The sequence below is a fragment of the Protobothrops mucrosquamatus genome, unplaced genomic scaffold (genome assembly GCF_001527695.2).
Source record: "Protobothrops mucrosquamatus isolate PMUCROS unplaced genomic scaffold, P.Mucros_1.0 scaffold36, whole genome shotgun sequence".
Taxonomy (NCBI): Eukaryota; Metazoa; Chordata; class Lepidosauria; order Squamata; family Viperidae; genus Protobothrops; species Protobothrops mucrosquamatus.
Window position 1 is genome coordinate 401,945 of NW_015386420.1, and position 19,562 is coordinate 421,506.

The 19,562-nt window shown below is 36.0% G+C and overlaps 1 protein-coding gene across 1 annotated transcript in view; it reads right to left on the reverse strand.

Moving 5' to 3' along the window:
* Positions 1–10,694: 10,694 nt before the first annotated feature.
* The window catches only part of IDE (insulin degrading enzyme), a 70,951-nt gene continuing 62,083 nt past the window's right edge, over positions 10,695–19,562 (reverse strand). The window contains exons 20-25 of the mRNA XM_015811289.1: positions 18,783–18,950; positions 16,702–16,974; positions 16,075–16,136; positions 14,303–14,375; positions 12,732–12,799; positions 10,695–11,429 (exon numbers count right to left, since the gene is read on the reverse strand). Of these exons, the coding sequence (XP_015666775.1) occupies positions 11,334–11,429; positions 12,732–12,799; positions 14,303–14,375; positions 16,075–16,136; positions 16,702–16,974; positions 18,783–18,950 (740 nt within the window). The 3' untranslated portion in view covers positions 10,695–11,333. The remainder of the gene's footprint in view (positions 11,430–12,731; positions 12,800–14,302; positions 14,376–16,074; positions 16,137–16,701; positions 16,975–18,782; positions 18,951–19,562) is intronic.

Consider the following 19,562-nt stretch of genomic DNA (forward strand, 5'->3'; position numbering starts at 1 on the left):
TACACAGAAAGGTTTGTGCATGGATTCCACATTCCTATTTGGAAATAATTAGCCTCGGTTTTTATTAAATATGTCAGATGTTGTTGCAAGGCAATTCCTATCAGCCCTAGTCACCCTAACTAATGGGATAGCTTGCTAGAAGTTGCTTTTGAACATCTGGATTTATATCTTGGACAGTTATTCAATGAGACTTTTGCAGTAGTGCCTGAATTAAATTTGCAGAAGCAAATGCTATAGCACAGATTAAAACAAACAGCTACGTACGTGGTGCTCAAGCAAAGTAAGACCACCCTTGCTTAGCTTCCTACCTTCTATTGTTCTTGTGATTTGTTACCCAAAGCTGCTGGTTCCTTGCATCTAAAATCGTTTTCAAGAATAACTGGCCACTCTATATTCTCTGCACTGAAAATACCTTCATAGAGTTATTTAATGCAGTGAATGTGATATTGGCCTGGGCTTGCTTACTGAGGGAACTGATGCAGTCATTTCTCAATGCATCTCATTGAAGATCCCCATTGGAGTGGTGCTCATGGGACAACTTGGTCTGCACAGAGTGAATGAGACATTACCATTGGCAGCTTTCTCTCTGTGTGCATCACACTGCAGACATTCAACAAAGTTTCCCCCTTCACCAGTACTTTTACTGATATTTGCAAGTCACATATGTTCTGCCCCAACAAAACAATTTTAGAACCACAGTGAAAGCATTTTAGTGGCTTCCTCCTACACACCTTTCAAAGCTGAAGTCAGCAGTATGACACAATGATACTATTTCCTCCCACCAAAAGCAATATATAAAGAATCATACATCAGCTTCCTTTATACATCATGGCAGCCTATATTTAATTCCCTATTAAGTCTTGCATAAGATACCAAAACTCGAGACCAATTGATACAAAAATACTATTTGCTTCCTCGGGTGTAGGAGATGGACGTTTGACACAATATTTGTGTCAAGATTGCACAATATTTCTTCATGCCAATGCACAGTTGTCATTTCTAAGATCCTCCTACTGTCACCTCTTCACATACTCAATGTCTATGGAAATTCTCAGTTCATCCAGGTCAGGGTTATCCCAAAGATGCTTTTTCAAAAGGCAACTGGAGTTTGTTTTTCCTTGAAGTCATTTTACTTTTCATCCAAGAAGCTTCTTCAGAACTTCAGAAGAACTGAAGACGCTTCTTGAATGAGAACATCTTCAAGAAAAAAAAGTCCAGTTGCCTTTTGAAAAAGCACCTTTGGGTCTTCACATATTCATTTTTCCTGTAGAATTTATTTGAAGAAGTAGACAAGGACATTTTCACTGCAAGACCTCTGTATCTGTGGCCCCTCATATCACAACAGTTTTCTCTGAATTGGTATCCTCCAGATGTGTTGTTGACACTGTGACTCTCAGAATACACAAAATAAACAGCCTGCAAGGAATTCTAAACAAATAAACACATTTTGGAAGTGGAAAGATTGAAGGTAACATAACTTTTATTTTTATTTATTTACAGTATTTGCAATCTAACTTGAAGGACTAGGAGTGGAGTACCACAGATTAAAATATTATAAATTCAGATCAGAAACAAATTCCAAATAGAGGAACCATGTTAGCCACAATCATCAACTGAGCTAAATGGTTATTAAAATAGATTTTAGTTGTTTATGAAATGTAAGAAAGATAAAAGCTAGAAGTATCCTTGGCATATTAGACCAGAAAGGCAGATTGTATTTTCTAATAGTTACAGTTATCTATTATAGTATCTCCTAGTGCTGAACTCTAAAGCAGAGGTCCCCAACCTTTTGGGTACCAGGGACTGGTTCCGTGGGGAGAGGTTTTTCCCCAGACCGGAGGGTGCATGGTTTTGTGTGCTGCCTGCATCCCGTGGATAGGGCTTTGCTTGTTTGTGTGGGCCGGTTGCTGACATGCCGCAGCCCGGTACCGGTCCACAGACCGGGGGTTGGGGACCCCTGCTCTAAAAGATTGAAAGATAATTAATTGCAACCGGGAACTTACTGTAACCAGTGTAATAGCTTCAGAATTCAGATGTTATTCTACACTAGTGGGGTTATCCTACCAGTGATCTGGCTACTGCATTTTGTACTAGTTGCAGCTTTAAAATAATTTCCAATAATTTCAGCTCCATAGACAGCGCATAGTCATTGTCAGCTAGGAGACCAAGCTAGGAGATACTATGTTGATCACTGGGAAATATAATCCAGGTAAGGTTGAAACTGGAATTGCGCTTTCATCTAAGCAAAAATTGTGAGTTCCTGAGGGTCATGAACTACTAGATTACCACACAATGAACCCTCCTTGCTCATCACCATGGACACTGTCACACTAGCATCCAATTCAGAATGAATACGTACAAGTTTTCAAGCCAATAAATTCCAGTTTCAAACCTAAAGTAGAATAGTGGTGTGAAAAGCTTAGAGCACCTCCTGGGTGACATACTGTGGCTGTTGCTTCAATCGTTAGAACTGGTTGGTGCTGGGTTTTTGTTGTTGTTTTAATGTTTAATGTTTTAATTAGTTGAGTTGTGCAGTTTTATATATATTCTCTTTCAGTCTAACCAGTGATGGTGAACAACAGCAACAACAACAATAATAATAGTTGGAAGGGACCTTGGAGGTCATCTAGTCCAACCCCCTGCTCAGGCAGGAAACCCTATACCATTTCAGACAAATGGCTGTTCAGTCTCTTCTTAAAAACTTCCAGTGTTGGAGCATTCACAGCTTCTGGAGGCAGCTGGCTTTGGTGTGTCAAAAATTCAGAAAATACTTGTTTCTGCTGGTGTGCCATACCCCCCCCCCAAACAAAAGAGGAACAATTATCTATTTTTCTCACCCCTCCCCTCCCCGAGGTAGGGAGCTAGGCTACCCTGAACAGCAGCACTCAGTGGCAATGCTGAGGGTGGGCCTGAAGTAGAGGCCCAGGCCTCAACTTCAGCCCTAGTTGCCACTACTGCCACTCAAAAAGGTTGCCTTGCCCCATCCCCTGAAGAGCACAAACCATGGGGACTGGCACAATTGCCCCTCCTGGCCCAGCCCCTCCTAGATCTGCCATACACTGCTTCCTAGGGCGGTGCTCTCTTCCTGTTGACAGGTCCTGAGGCCTACCTGACGTTGCTCCAGGTTGCATGAGGCCTTACTTTTTGAAGGAGTTTTGAAGAATGCTCTTCTGTGGGCACTGCAGCCTCCAAAATCTCAGAATGGACATGCTTTTGAGAATATTTGTTGTCGTGTGTCACCCAAAATGCCATGGCATATTTTCTTTGACATGCATGTCATAGGTTCGCCATCACTGGTCTAAGCCAACGGGCTTCAAACTAACAATGTTGACATGTGTGGAGTTCAATTCCCAGAATTCTATAGCCAGTATGCTGGGTAAAGAATTCTGCAAGTTAAAGTCCATACATCTTAATGTTGCCAAGTTTTTTTTAAAAAGGTCTAAGCTACCTCGGACGATTAATATTATAAGAAATAGTAGGAGGGAGTGCCCTTGAAAAAGTTGAGATATAACTCAATAGAATATTTACTTACAATATAACCATGTAGAATTGTCAGCGACCCATGTCATGTGCAAATTGCAAAACATTTTCAGATATGGTTTTTATTTTCAATAATAGCCTCAAGAAATATTACAATTGTTCATGGGAATTATTTATATATGCTGATCTATTAAAACAATACCATCTCTTTGATACTTGGTGTGATATTTAGAGATAATCACTAGAATTGATTTTATTCAAACATTAGCTTTTCATTTTTTTTCCATAATAAGCTGGTAATAGATATAAAATAAGACTATTACTTCATTCAAGATCTTCACAGCATTTTGGTGCATTATTTGCTGGAAGGACAAACTTATTTCATTTTGCTTGATGGTCAAGTACATTTACAAGTGTAATCTACTTTGTCTTTGCAGGGCTAAGGAATTTTAGCCTTCCTGAGATTATCAACCCAATTCCCCAAATTACTGATCATTGGCTGTGAGTGATGAAAACTGGAGTCCAACATCACCTTGGGAGCTATGAGTAGCTCCATCTTCTCCTATACCAGGAATAGGCAAACAAATGGCCACCAGGTATTTTGGAATATAATTCTCCTACTTCCTGACCAGTGATTATACCAGTTTGGGTGAGGGAGATAATTTCATCCAATTCACAGCAGGAAGTATATACTGATATAGCAATGAATATTTCTTATAAACAATTCTTGGAGAAAAGAATAATTTTATTAGTTAAATAAATCACATAATCCACTTGCATAATTTTGCCTAAAAATCAGTCTTAAGTGGGCAACATTCTCCTGATCTTCAGAATGTTGGTATTTTCCCCAAAACAATGCTACTTTTCAATAATAAAATGAAGGCTTTTTCTGCCAAGGCCTGTTTTATTTTCTAGTACTTCTATAACCCCGGTAATAATGGAGTGCCAAAAATAAATCATTAATAAATCAAAAATTTAAACTCAGGTTAGAAACCAGCTAGAATTTAACTAAAGATGTAGCATTCGTTTGTTGCTTGTGGTGTGTGTCACACATGATGTCATCATTAAGATGGGCTTTGGGCATTTCTAGTTTAATTAAAAATAGCAAGCCTGATGATTGATAATCAAGTACAATTTAATACAAGAAACCTGAGCTATATTCAAGCTATTTAAGTATGATACTAATCCTACATATGGTTTATTAATCTGCGGAAGCCATATTGAGTAATATTCACCTTAGCCAGAGCCCAAGTTGTCAGCTAGCCAACTGACAAACTCCACTCTTTGCAGCCTCAGAAAATGCAAGGAAGTCAAAGAATGGTGAGGAGAAAGGAGATATTTCAATAACTCTCTCCACATTTCTCCAATACGGTATGTAGCTTATCGCTCTTTCAGCATCTTGTTACTGCATTTTGAGATTTGCACAGGCAGACGAGTACATATATGATACCCTTCTGATACTCAGTGAAATTAAGATTATTATGGAAACTTTAGCCCCTTCAGGTGAATTGAGACAAGAGCATTCAGAATTCCTCCTAGTTTAGGAAAAGGCAATTTATAATATGTTATTTTATAGAGGCTCACTTACTTGGAAAGAATTGATTGTTAGTCATTTATTTAGGTCAAGTTGTGAAGCGTTACAAATACCAACAGTCTGACAATCTTCATTTTATTGCCTTGTTTTGAAAACCCAGCCCCTTAATCATACTGACAGCATTTCAATCAGATGGAAGATTTAAGAAGAAACAGTGACGAGTGGGAAGTGAAGAGGATCAAGGTAGAGGGGTTCTGAAGGTGTTGGGGGGGGGGTTAGCATCCTTCAGATAGAAGTCAAGTGAAATTTGGGTCTCCTTTTGGACTGTTGGCTCCTGCTCAAAAAACCATGGCCAGGAGGGCCTTTGCATACAGTCATTCCTTCCAAATAAAATGAAAAAAACTCTGACACATCAAATTGCAGTTCATATTCCCTGTTTGACTGCAACATTTGGTTTACAGGTAGTCCTTGACTTAAACCATTTGTTTAGTGACTGTTCGAAGTTACAAAGACACTGAAAAAAGTGACTGTTTTTCACACAACTATTACAGAATCTCCAAGGTCACCTGATCAACATCTGGACGCTTGGCCACTGGCATTATTTATGAGGGTTGCAGTGTCCCGGGGTCATGTGATCACCTTTTGCAATCTCCTGACAAGCAAGTCAATAGGCAAGCTGGATAGACTTAACAACCATGTTATTAACTTAACTGCAGTGATTCACTTAACAACTGAGGCGAGAAAGGTCATTAAATGAGGCAAAACTCGTTTAAACTCTTAATTAGTAACAGAAATTTTGAAACTCAACTATGGTCATAAGTCAAGGGCTACCTGTATTTGCATGGGCATATCTGCCTTTACCTGGGGATCATGATGTTATTTTGTTTAATCCAAACATTTGTTTGCTTTGACACAATTCAGCTCCAAAAAAAAGAATGCATATTTATTTTTTTTAAATAACTGGAATAAAAGGATTAACGACTTCCTTTGATATATGTATAGTGTGAGCCCAGTCAAAAATTGTTCCTAAAATATATGTTTTGGAAAGCAGCCAATAGCAATTGTTAAGGTATTATTATTATTTAAAGCTGCCATAATTAGAAAAACCTTAGCAACATCTCCTGTATTCCTAAAATGGCCTCCTCAGTTCAACAAATCAGACTGAAAACTACATTAAATCGAAACCATCTAAGAAATCCAGACAAGGTATTCAGGTTGTTTATTATTAAGAGTATGACAAATACTCCGCCATACTGTGTCAAACATGCACCCGGATTCTAAATCAAGTTTTTAAAACAGCACTTGCAAAAATTACAGTTATTTAGTCATTATTTATGATTACATACATTTTGTTAATGAGCACTAGAACTGATTAACAGTATAACTAAGTAATTTGTTATTGCTTGTCGACACTGCAGCTTTGGATCTACCAGAGAGAATCCACTGAATGCCTGAGTTATCAAACTGCATTGTTTTATCAAATGCAAACTATAAAATGCTGGAGAACACTTAAATACCTACTAGCGAATATGATTTATTCCTACTACATGGGCATACCAAGTTCATTATCTTTTAATGTAGCCCTCATCCCACCATTGCTATTTTATTATACCTTTGTCTAGAACTCGGTCCCTGTGGCTTTCCAGATGTAAGTAAACTATAATTCTCAGAAATATACTGTAGGATCAAAGATGAGGGATAAAGAAAACAAGAGTTTAGTAATGTTTTGAAGGAGGCATATTCCTGTTCCATAATTGAGTAAAAATCCAATAAATTAATATAGATCAAGTGACACAGGCTGCTTTTAAGCATCCCTCGTTTGATAGCTTCCTGCAAAATTAAAGATGATTTTTAAAGGGGGACTTTAAAATCAGGCAGAAACGGTGGCTGCTGAGGGACAAACCAGTCAACCTTTGTATGTCCACTGACCGTCCCTTTGCATTCATGGATCAATCTCTCAGGCATTCCTACCCAGGATTCCAAATTGAGTAGTTCTAAATGTAAGATTCAGCCTGAAAACTGGCATGTATTCTGCCAGTTATGTCAGAAAATGATGTTTTGTCCATGTTATAACTTCAACCCCGATATTTAGTGTTGTGATAATGATCATCACCTATAATTAACTTGGATACAACCCATATTATATTAATTTTTATGCTTTTTTCATGTTTGCAGCATCTGGTATAAAGAGAGTAACTTGTATGACTATGGAAGTAATAACTATAGTGTTTTAAAATATTCGAGATACATTAGGAACTACTCACTATTCCAAAATCTTATTTTCTTTGCAGAAATAATTGACAGTTCTTAACCTCTCTGCAAGCTTAAATATCCCTCCCACATCTATTTTAAATTTATAGTACAGGTAGTCCTTGATTTAACAACTGTGGCAAGAAAGGCCGTAAACTGGGCCAAAACTCACTTAACAACTATCTTGTTTAGTAATGAAAATTTTGGCCCCAATTGTGGTCATAAGTTAAGGACTACTTGTATGAGTTTCTTTTAAAAAAAACCTCATATGGTACATATGATTTTAACTAATTTGACAAATAGATAAAGCATTAGTAATGGGATATTGGGCAACAAGAAAGAACTTTGTTAGGCATATGTGGAAATGAGAGGTGTAGGTAATTACAAGTAATCCCCAACATATGACAATAATTGGGACCAGAACATTGGTCACTAAATGATGCAGTTGTGAGACATCACATGACAGCATCGCTTAGCAACTGCAATCCTGGCCATTCCCATTGGTCCAAGCCATTCTGTGCTTGCTTGCTTCCAGCCCTGAGCCTCAGTAAGGGACTGTTTCTGACTCCCCCCATCTCTTCCATTTTAGCCACCTGCACCCTGTGTCATTTTAGTAATTGTATTTATTTGATCTTTGTCCCATTTTATTGCTTTTAATTTTATTGAAATAGAAATCACATTTTTTAAAAATGCTCACTGATGTTTGAGATATAGCTCTTGCTTGAGGACCAAGTGTGGTCTTTGGCCTGGAAAAAATGGTACACAAATAGTCTAAAAGGATCCAGATTCTGGAATACTGGCTTTGAACCTTAATAAAACAACTTGGAACTCAAACATCTTTTAGACATTGACCTGGGATGATGTCTGAAGAGTCTTCCTTGCAGAGAGTGAAGGCTTCTAGTAGAACTTACAAGAGTGTGCGAGAGATATGCTGTACCTCCTAATGTAGCTGGCTGATGGTCTTCCTAAGTGGTGTTATTGAATGGTGAATATCTGAACTACGTCAGTATAGAACAGGGGTGTCAAACTGCCGGCTCGTGGGCCGGTTTCATCATACTGAAGCCACGCCCATTCCATTGCCGGCAATGTAAAAAGAGTCGCGATATGTCACTACATGTCACGTGACGTGGCGAGTTTGACACTCGTGGTATAGAATATAGAACTCAATAGGGTAGTAAATTGCAGATCCTTGTCTTAAAATGTGACTAGAACTAGCCCCACTAACAAGGAAGTTGTGCAGATTTGTACTGTAATTCTAGGACAGCCTCCTACCATCTAGCACTTTCAAGATGTGATAGGATTACGATTGTCAGAATTTTCACGAAGTATTACCAAACTATCTGGGACTTCTAAGAATTATACTGCAATGTAAACACATTCAAAAATATTAAATTTGGAAGAAAAGTATATAAAGAGAAATCTTTATACAGATTTTGTCATAAATGTTGTTGCATGTATTTCATGCTTTGTGAATACAAATAATTTGATACAATTATTTTAAGCATTGTTTACTGGATAATTGAAACAATTCTTCTACAGATTTAAAGGGGGTTCCACAAGATGACATGCATCTTGAAGGCTATGATTGTGTAGATACTCTTGTTCTAATAAGTAGCAAACAACATTGTGTTCACATTCCAAATAATCTCTTGCTAATGGACTTCAAAGCACTGCAAAACCTTCTATGTAGCCCCAACAAACTGCCATTTGTTACAGTGGGAAGGGAGCATCTGACTGATGTCATCAGATCAGTTTATAGTTTGTTTTGATGTTAAGCGACAATGCTCTTATCTTGTACCAATAAAGAAGAATCTTTATAGCTCATGGTTAAAATGCTCCTATCTTATCTACTAGTTGAAAAGTACATCTTCTTGAGTAACAAAATAATGAACCTCCGAGGCATGAAAGAGTACCTTTCAATCACTCAAGTATATGACATAAGAATATGCTGTCGTTCTTTAAATTAAGTCATCAAGGTGAAATATAATTATATAGCACTTCATTTAATTCTATGTTCTCTCTTTAGTTATTTGTGTACATTAATGTAAACTGTTCTATAGCTTGTTTCTTCCAGAAGATATAACATAATTTTACAATAAACAAGGCATCAGTTGAATTAATCATAACAAAAACATATAAGTGGTGTAACCCCAATAAACACATTCTAGACTCATCTTTTAAAGCTGTTAATATTTGAGTGCAAGGTCCTCATGTCTAACCACTTAATACTAAAATCAGAGAATGAACTTGGAAACTTACTATGAACTGAAATAACATTGCCATTGGAAATACAAATGCCTCTTCACTTTCCAGCTCCAGCCTCAAATTAGCACCTGGTTTTACTCTATGTGCTTTTGAGCGCATAACCATTCAAAAGCTTTTTTTTTTTAGTTTTACAATTAAAATATTAACTTTATTTATACTTGATTCCAGTTTATTTTGCACAATTATCTCCCCTTTCTTCCTTAAAGTCAACTGGCAAATGATTGCTTTTCTGAATCATAAATAGCAAATCATATAGTGCTATTACAGGTAGTCTCCGACAAACGACTGTAATGGAGCCTGTCCATTACAGTCGTTTGTTGTGACAGTTGTAAAATGGGTCACAGGCCCAATTTTACCCTTTTACGGCAGTAAAGAGAAGGCTGTGGTCATTAAGCAAACCACAGTTCCGCAAACACTGCAAATGGTAGCATGTTGCTGAACAGCTGTTCAGTCACATGACTGTGAAGGGGGTCTGACTGTCAGAACTTCAAATTTGGGTGGTAAGTTCTCTCTCTCAGGCCACTGTAACTTTGAATGGTCCCTAAGCAATCGGTCGTAAATCAAAGACTACTTGGAACTGCATTTCAGATGCTTGAAGTGCCACATAAAAGTGATGCAGGCTAAGAATTTAAGATGCATTTAAAATACTGAGAGCTTTTGAGCAGACAAATGATCGAGGAAAGTTCAACTTCTGCATCATTAGACTGATAGTTACTGCCGATGTGCATGAACTCTGTAAATATGTTAGTTACCACTTTCTATTCCTAGAAAGATCTCTGTGTGGTATGAGAATCTGCAACAAGCCTTAGTGAACTGAGAAAGGTGCAGACTGAGTGTGTATAAGGCTGATCATGCTAGGTGATCACACTCGACCTTCACACAGTATGCAGGGGATCCAGGCAAATATTAAATTGTGAGTTTCTGATAAAGGAGTGTTTGTCTACGGTTTAAATAACTACCAATAATTATTGATGGCCTTTTAACAAGATACAGTACACCCAGATCCTGTTAGATTTGTCCTAAAACAGTACATGACAACTGGAGGAAAAAGAATTGCCAAAGTAATTTTATTTATAAGTCAAAGAAACATTATCAGTGCAACCCTAAGAAAACACAAAGTTTATAAACATAAACACTCTTGGCAAGAAAAACATGGCTACCCAAGTGTTTCCAGCATTTTATTAGTCTGTATATAAAATGTCCTCAAACAGGTATAAAGATTAAAACTATTTTGACTTTTCCAATAACTCTTTAAAGATATTTGTTAATTTTTTTCCTCCCCTTTCCACTGATTTTTACATAGAACCTAAATGGCTGCTTCCAAGAATCTATTTTTTTTAAAAAAAAAGTTATCACTCCATGCTTCCTTTAAAAACATCAATATGGCCTTTTAATAATATTTTCTTTCTTGTCCAATAAAATATGCTTCCAAAACAGTTGATCTTAAAAAAAAAAGCAATGATTTGCAAGCAAAGATCAGACTGGTATGGAAACTTCTTCACAATCCATGCAAACTAAACTATTAAAGGGCCACATTATTTTAAAATATACCATTTACCTACACAGATCTTCATATATACCACTTAATTTTAGTTTCTGGTAGTGGCTCTATGACAAACATAACACATGACTACAGCATACTTGCTTAACTTGCTGTATCCCTATTGCAGCACTGATGCTGGATGAACCTAGAAGGAATCAGGAATCCTGGATCACTTGTCCTAAAGATTAAGATCTTTGTTCATTATGAAAAGCCACCGAAGGCATATTAATCCCCTTCCAGTTCTTCATCCAGCAAGATTCTTCACAGTTTTGCGGCCATGAAATTGATATGAGGTTTCACCAGAGGAAAAAGTGGTAGGCTGCGTTTGAACTCAGTCATGTTTTCAATCACAATTGGCTGTAAACAAAGCATTTTAGAAAGATAGCCATTGAGAACCAAGCATGCTCATACTGATATGCTATACAAGACAGGTAGTATCACTGAAAGCTGAAAAAGTCACAGGTTTAACTGCAAAGGTTATTAAAAAAAACAAACCCAGAAATCAGACTTGGACCCAATCCTTCTAAAATAGGTTTGTATATTCTATTGTATAAATGTTCAATACAGTAAAGCTAATCTGCAGACAAATATACTCTACATGTCAATGTGAGTGAAATCAAGCTTTATGTAAAATGTGCAACATCGCTGCCAAATGATGGATTTGAGTCAACCAGGAAATCAGCTCAGGAAAAATTGCTGACAGTTTAGAAGGGTGAACTAAGAAGCTGACTACCAGCCTTTAAATGAATAAACAAGCAAATGTTTAGCCTGTCTAAAAAGGGATTTTAGACAGGCTAAAATGTGAACAAATGCTCGATTTAACGCTTGTGCGTTAAACTCACTGAACTGCCATATACTTAGTTACCTAATCAGTGCAAATAGGTTGTTTTGCTGTGCTTGTTTTTTAGTTGCTTCTACCTGATCAACTTTTTGCCAAGATTGTCTGGCAGAAACTGCTTCTTGTGGTTCTTGTAAGTTTATGCTTCTGTTGATTAGTGATATCATTTAATCAACTTGTTTTCTATCATCCTCTTTTTTATTATTTCCATTTTTCTACGATTCTCTTCAATGATTCTTGCCTGCCCGAGTGAAGTGGTTTTATTGAATCTTTGGGGAGCTCAAAATTCTAACTGCTTCTTTTAGTCGTCATAAATAGTCTTCTGTAGGTACTTGGCATGGTGCACTTTGTGGTAGTCTATGTAATCAAAAGCCTCTTATCAGACATGTCAAACTCACGACATCACGTAACATCACGCAATGTATCGGAGCTTTTTCCCCATTGCCGGCAATGGGGTGGGCACGGTTTCATCATGACGCGTCCGGCCTGTGGGCCGGCAATTTGACACCTCTGCTCTATATGATCCATCAAGTAAAAATAGGTGTTCTTTTGGAATTCTCTTGCCTTTTCCAGAATCCTCTGGTGATGAATTATATCATCTTGGGTGCCCTATTTCCTTTGAACCCAACTTTACATCTCATAATTCCTGTTTCATATATTGTTGAAGTCTGGATTGCAAAATCTTAACCATTAACATTAGTATTTCAGATAAATGCAACTATTTAATAATTCAAACACTATTTAGAACTGCACAAACCAGATGGCATTTTGGGCATTGCTCTTTTAGAAATAGTTATGAAAATATCCTTTTTTTTTTTTACCTGTGGCAGTGGTGGTGCTGGTGTTAGACTTATATCATTTTGGCTTGGAAACTCTCCTACAACAGGACCTATTCAATAATAATAATAACAACATATTTTAAAGACTAATAAAGAACTCCATAACATATACTAAAAAGATATGCATTGATTCCTTCTGCTGCTTGGAAATTTGCAGATTTTTGTCAAAATAACAGCCACAAAGGATGGTTGCCTGCTTAATCTTATATGCGAGTGTCTGAGGACAATGTGTAATATAGCAGAACATCTTTCAAAAGGGGACAAACAAGGTTGCATTACTTTTCCATTTATTCAACAATTATACATCTAGTTAAGGAGAAATAGCATCTTCTAAAATTAGTTGATAAAAGTATTGCAATTAAGTCATATGATTACACAAATAATATGTTTTATATATATGTATTATATATAAAATAATTGTTACATGTCCAAATAGCCATAAATATTAAAGGGCATTGAGCAAGTCCTGAACTGCTTCAAATAGTTCGGTGTTGTCTTCTAGTTTATAGGAAGTTCTTAATACTCATGCTTCATTAAAATTGCCCCAAAATTTATCTTCTATTTCATAGATGTAGAATACAGCAGTTCTAATATTATTTGAAGCCAAGGCTTAACTCCTCTACAGTTAATGCCATGCATCACTTTTGCTAAATTTGAGGTGGTTCAATCCAAATGTCTAAGGAAGCTGTTTCAGATTCTTAGTGTATTCCTAATATGGCACTCCACACAGAAGTAGGAGTGAATAAGGTAGACACTAGAGTGTGGATAAGTATTGTCAATTATTGGTTATAGTTACATTTTTTTTACCACAAGTCTTTTACTACTAAACCTGTGGTTAACAGGATACTGTTCACAAAACAGTACTTGGATATTCCCTCAGCTGTTTCTAGTTTTGAATTATGAGCAGACTGTGGCAATACTTAAGGAAAGGATTTTGTAATCAAATTCCAGGCTGAATTTCTACAAATCTGGAGCTGGAAACTTCAAGAAAACTGTTTCCAGCAAGCAACTCACAGTTCACAAAAATGCTATGCCCAAGGCATTCATGCCAATGTATTTTCACATCTTACCATGAGCACTTTGCAATAGTACTGTCGAATCACTGGTGTTTCCTATCCTGACCTCTACAGAAAGTCGTGCACTCCACAGTGTTCACCACGCTGTGAACAACAGATCACAGCTACAACAGATCACAGCTGATCTAACTTGGGCAGTACCAATTCTACAAAATATGGCTTCTACTTTCATCTTATAATTATTTCCATGTACATAAATGGGTAGTAAGTGGTGTATTTTAATGCATTTGGTTGCTTCAATATTATATTTATAATTTAAGTGTCACTCATGTAAATTAATGAATATATTTCTATTCATGCACCAAAGGTCACAGGACAGTGTGTTTGCTCTGCAATACAACCATCTTTATGGGCAAACTTGAACATGCAGTTTCCAGCTCTGCCTTTGTAGAAATTCAGTTTGGAATTTGATTATAAAAGTCTGGAATTTGATTACACAAGGTTATTTGTGAGGAAATATGTGCATTTGGTACTTACAGGAATTCATTTCCCTTGCTAGTACATGGACCGATATTTTGTGCCTTCTTTGGGCATCTACTGCCAACATTTCCTACATATAAATAAATCAGAGTTAATTATTCCAATAAAAATTTTCCATCTTTGCAATGGGAAGAAGTCATGCAAATTTTCCAGAGCTAAACAAACTGCACCTTACAGCAGAGGATTTTCGAGAAATATTAATGCTAAATCAAATCAAATCAAATTTATTTACCTATATGACCAGCCAGGTAAAAAAGAAAAAGAAACAATGACTAAATACAATTAAAGCAGTATAATACTAATATAGAACATTAAAAAATTAGACTTAAAACCAGACAATGACAATGTAAAACATAAGATAAAATGACAATGTAAAACATAAGATAAAATAATAGGATAAAATAAGAACAGAATAACATAACAGAGTGAAGATGCTTCATTATATCATGGCTCCAAAATTAGGACATATTATATCTTCCTATGGAAATTGCTGCAGAAAGAAATTTAGCAATTCTACTGCTAAATTTGGTCTGCAAGTAGGACCCAGACAGCCTTTCGTGATGTAGTTTTATTTTTTCCTAACTAAGGCCAACCATTCCTATTTTCTTCAGTACAGATGTTCAGATTCAATAAACATTACATGAATAAATGGAATTCAAAACAAAGTTAGTAAATGAGCTACAAGACTAAATGTTGTAAGAACTAATAATTCTTCTCAGCTTTCTTCCAAAAACATGTACCAATGCTTAGGAAAAGTATTAAACACATGGTAAAAAGTAAATCTAGCTTGCAGCTCATCAAAAGCTTCATTGAGTGATTTAGCTGTGAAAGGAGTAAATCAGAATTATCCACAACTCTAATCAGATAATCTAATTAAACACACATTCTAATTATTTTTTAAATTCTCTGAAAATTAAAAGTCTACTAGAATCAATAGTAGTCGGTATCTTCACATGTTGTTAGCACTATTTCAAATGAAATAAGCATTCATAATTTAAAGCAATTATTGCAAGGTTTCTCTATTCCTAAGGCAAGAAAGAAACATTGCAAGCTCCTATTAACAGCAACCCCTCTATAAATTACATAGCCAGAGGTCCAGTAACATAATTGAATAACAATGGTCTACAAAAAGATTCTGTTTAGAACATTAACCTACAATTAATTATCACATTGATAACTATTATTTTTATTTTCACAGGATAGATACTATAGCAACCTTTGCAAATCACAAAAACGAACAAGCAAAGTAAAAATAATTTCCATGTCATCTTCAAATCAAATCATTCTGTCAAATCATTCTTTAGAAAATGCATTCTGAATATACCAACACATTATGTCATCCAATATTGATTTCTTTGCTGAATAGTTGACCTTTTACTAGAATCCTCCTAGGTTGCCAAAGCTCTTGGAAGAAGTAGTACTTAAAGCATTTATTAAGAACCTTATCTATTAACTTATCTATGAACATTTGAATGGCAATTATTGGATCACTACGAGTGTGGAATTGTTTGGTATTGGATGTTTCGTGTATATCTGTTTACAAGCCATTTTATATTGCATGTTTCCTTTATATAATGATGAGACTCAATGAAGTAACTGTTAATATGCTATGTTATGTGGAGTATATAGAAGAATTTGCATGCCAACATTTTAATAATTCATCCATATGATCTTAAATTACAACTATCTTTATAAAACTGTCAAATACATTCTTAGTGTTACAAATATGTCTTTTAATAATAATTTAACCAGAACCTAGATCAACTTACCTTATAAAACTGCACTATATCATCCTTAGTAAGAGTTTTGAGATATCCCACTTCAATGTTATCTGGACAACAAAATTAATAAATTTAATATGCGCAAAATATGCAAGTTTGATGTGTGCAATACATAGCCATGGCTAACAAATCTTTTAAAATCATCCAACTTGGCTCCCATTGCCATAACTGCTGGCAGAGAATTTAATGTTTTAAATGGATAACTTGCATTTTAACACTTCAGTCTAGTTAGCACTTATGATGTTACCTAATGAACATGAAACATCTAAACCACTAAACTCAGAGAGCACCAAGGACTCTACAGTTAAGCCCGTTGGTAATATTTCAGTCTATCCATATTATCTACATCCTATATCTTCTCTTTATCCTTCATTCCATATTAAAAAGGCCCCAGTTGTAGTATAGAAGCTCTAGCCCGCTAAATAGTCTTACCATCTTCTCTTGCATGGTTTCTGTAATAATTCAGAATTGTACAAAACATTCAGAGGGTAAAATGGTCTATAAATGCCAATAGGCAATATTCCACTGTTGAGACTGTATGGAAGATGGGATTCAGTTGATCTCAAATATTCTTGTTTCCAATTGGCTCATGGCAAGCTTTTTTTTTTTCCTTACCTCTATCGAAGTTATATTGCTGGGAAATGATTTCATCCCAATATTTTGCACACTCAGCAGATAGTTTCTTTGGTTTGTCAAGGCGGCGAATTGCTAAAGCTTGGATATGTTTGTGGAAAGCTTCTTCGGACATATCTTCTACAGATTTCTCCATAGTTTTTAAAAAGGCTTCCACTCTGCTCTCTAAGTAGTGTGGGGGCTTTTCTGATTGGATGATGAACCGCAGACCTTGAACACCATTCGCCCTCCGTGGACCACTGAACACAATGTAACCTGGTGTTGGGGGTGAGGTGGAAGTCAGCATATCAGCAATTATAATCTCTTACCATTCTTTTTTCAAGAGAAAAAATGGCTTTAATTTCTTTTCTTGAAAATTTAATTTAACATTGAATTTTAGCATAACTTTCTAAAACAATTATTAAAATCAAATTGTTAACTGGACTTCCAGTGAGATGGCGACATAGGAGATTGCACATATGTAAGCTCAATTGATAATTTTAAAATTTAGTCTATAATTATTGGTAGGAGTGTTTTTTTTAAATGAAGCTGTGGCTTGACTGTGACAAGCTAAATTTACTGCAGAAGTGTGGAGGCAAAACAATATGGCAATTCTAGATTGTATTCCAGAATAACCATTGATAGTAGGAGGATCTTCTGACTTATAATTGATGTTAAAAAAAATATTGTGGAAGGAAATTAGGAGGAAGGAGTATTTTGTATGTTTGTTCCATTGACTTGCTCACAAAGTAATAAAGGCAGGATGATAAAAAAACTAATAATAAATAAAGTATTTCCACAAACACCTTTTTGTAATTCAAGTTACTGATTTCTTACATACAGTTTAATTTTTTGAGAAAGACCCAACCTCCATACCTTTCACATTGCATCCCACCTTGCCAGGTAAGATTGTCCATTAGATACAACCAGTATTTGTGTAATTTCAAGCAATTAATGTTTGGTACTACATTAAAGACTCTCTATTAATAAAGAGGAGAACCACTGCACCACAAGGACCAGAATTTTGATCACCGAGGGAAGCAGTTGTTAAGCAAGACACCCATGGGACTGCTTTACTCAACCACAGCAAACACAGCACTTCTGGTGGCAGTCATTAAGTGATCTCCTTGGTCATTAAGCAAACAGGGCAAAAGAGCTGCCTGCTGAGTTAAGCACCCTACCATGTGTGGAAGGAAACTGCTCTGGAAGGTGAAGGAACGGAGCTCAGACCTGCAGGATTTGAGGTCTGTTTTTCTACGTTGCTGAAAATGTTCATCTCCCCTCCATGTGTAGCCCTCTTTTGGAGTTATACTGTAATATTCTTCAAATTTAGTTAGTCTGTTATATTGATATTAAATATGACATGTGATAAATCTTGGTTTGAATGAGAGCTTCTCAATGGCATTGCCTAGTTTGTAGAGAAGTTGCCCCTAAAGATTTGTTTAGATCCAAATTGGTTGTCTTCTAGTTAAGATAAAGTTGTATTTTTTCCAGAGATCATTTGAGGTTCAATTATTATGCTTTTAGTATGTTTTATTTTTATTTCGAAGCCAGGAGATTGTGAGTTCTAGTCTTGCCTTATGCATGAAAGCCGGCTGGGTGTCTTTGGGCCAGTCATTCTCTCTTAGTCTGACCCACCTCACGATTGTTGTATGGGGAAAATAGGAGGAAAAGGAAGGAATACTGAGTGTGTTTGTCACCTTGAGTTGTCACGGATATTTTACTGTACATTGAACTGATTTTTTTTAATGTAAACTACTGCAAGACTATGAATCTGGCAATATGAGAATCTGATTAAAAAGGCATCTATTGCAGAAGAATCTGCTTCACACCATTTCAGTTTTATTGAGAACCAACCACAATCACATTTTATTTAGTGTTTTGTGATACTGTGTTACACAAATGCAGCAAAATCAGTTAAGCAAATAAACCACACAGCCCTAAATAGCTGATTACCAATTATTTGTTGTTTAATCATCCGTTGTCCTATAGGTAGAATTTTTAATGAAAAATTGCAACAGTAAATTAGCTTATAATAATATATATAGTGACCTTAACAGAGACACACATAAACAAAAGCTCACCTAATTGTTCCTTAGTGCGCAGAGTATTAAAGCAAGGCTCTGAGATAATCTGACAGAAGAGCTCCAAAAACATATTCTCCGAAGTGCTTTGCATATCTGTTTGATAATATACTTCTATCCCACAATTATTATGAACTTCATTCCTCTGTTGATAGACGAACCATCCTCCTAAGAAAAAATGAGGAGTGTCCAAAACAAATGGAATGTAGACTGAAGGAGAATCTTATATTCTATTTAGTGTAGACTAGCAAAGTACATCACTAAAGAATATTATTTAATATAAATATGCAAGCCCAATATGTTTATTTGTTTTGTGCAACCTGGCATCTTCCAAATATATAATCAGTTTTAGAATTCCCAGGGGAAAAGACAGACTGATTGCAATTCTAGCATCAGGGGTCTAAACACACCTAAAGGTGCCAGATAAAAAATGCTCCTGTATTTTATGTGTGGAATAAAAGCACACAACCATAGCATTTTTTGTAGTATCGATTGAATGCACAAACATTCCAAACAAATGCCAAGGAAGCTCTAGGTATACAGCAGTTTCAATCTGCACATCATCAAAATGAGTATGACTCCCTACTACAGTATACACCACTATCAGTTTAAGTAAGCTGGATGGTACCAATATCATTCCCCTCTTATATCACAGTGAAAGAGATAGATCTCATGATTGAGGGTTTTTTTCAAGGAAGCAAATTATGGTGTTCTCACAAATTTGCAGTACAACTTTGAAATTAAATAAATTTTGAAAAACAAAAATAGCTGAAGGCATAA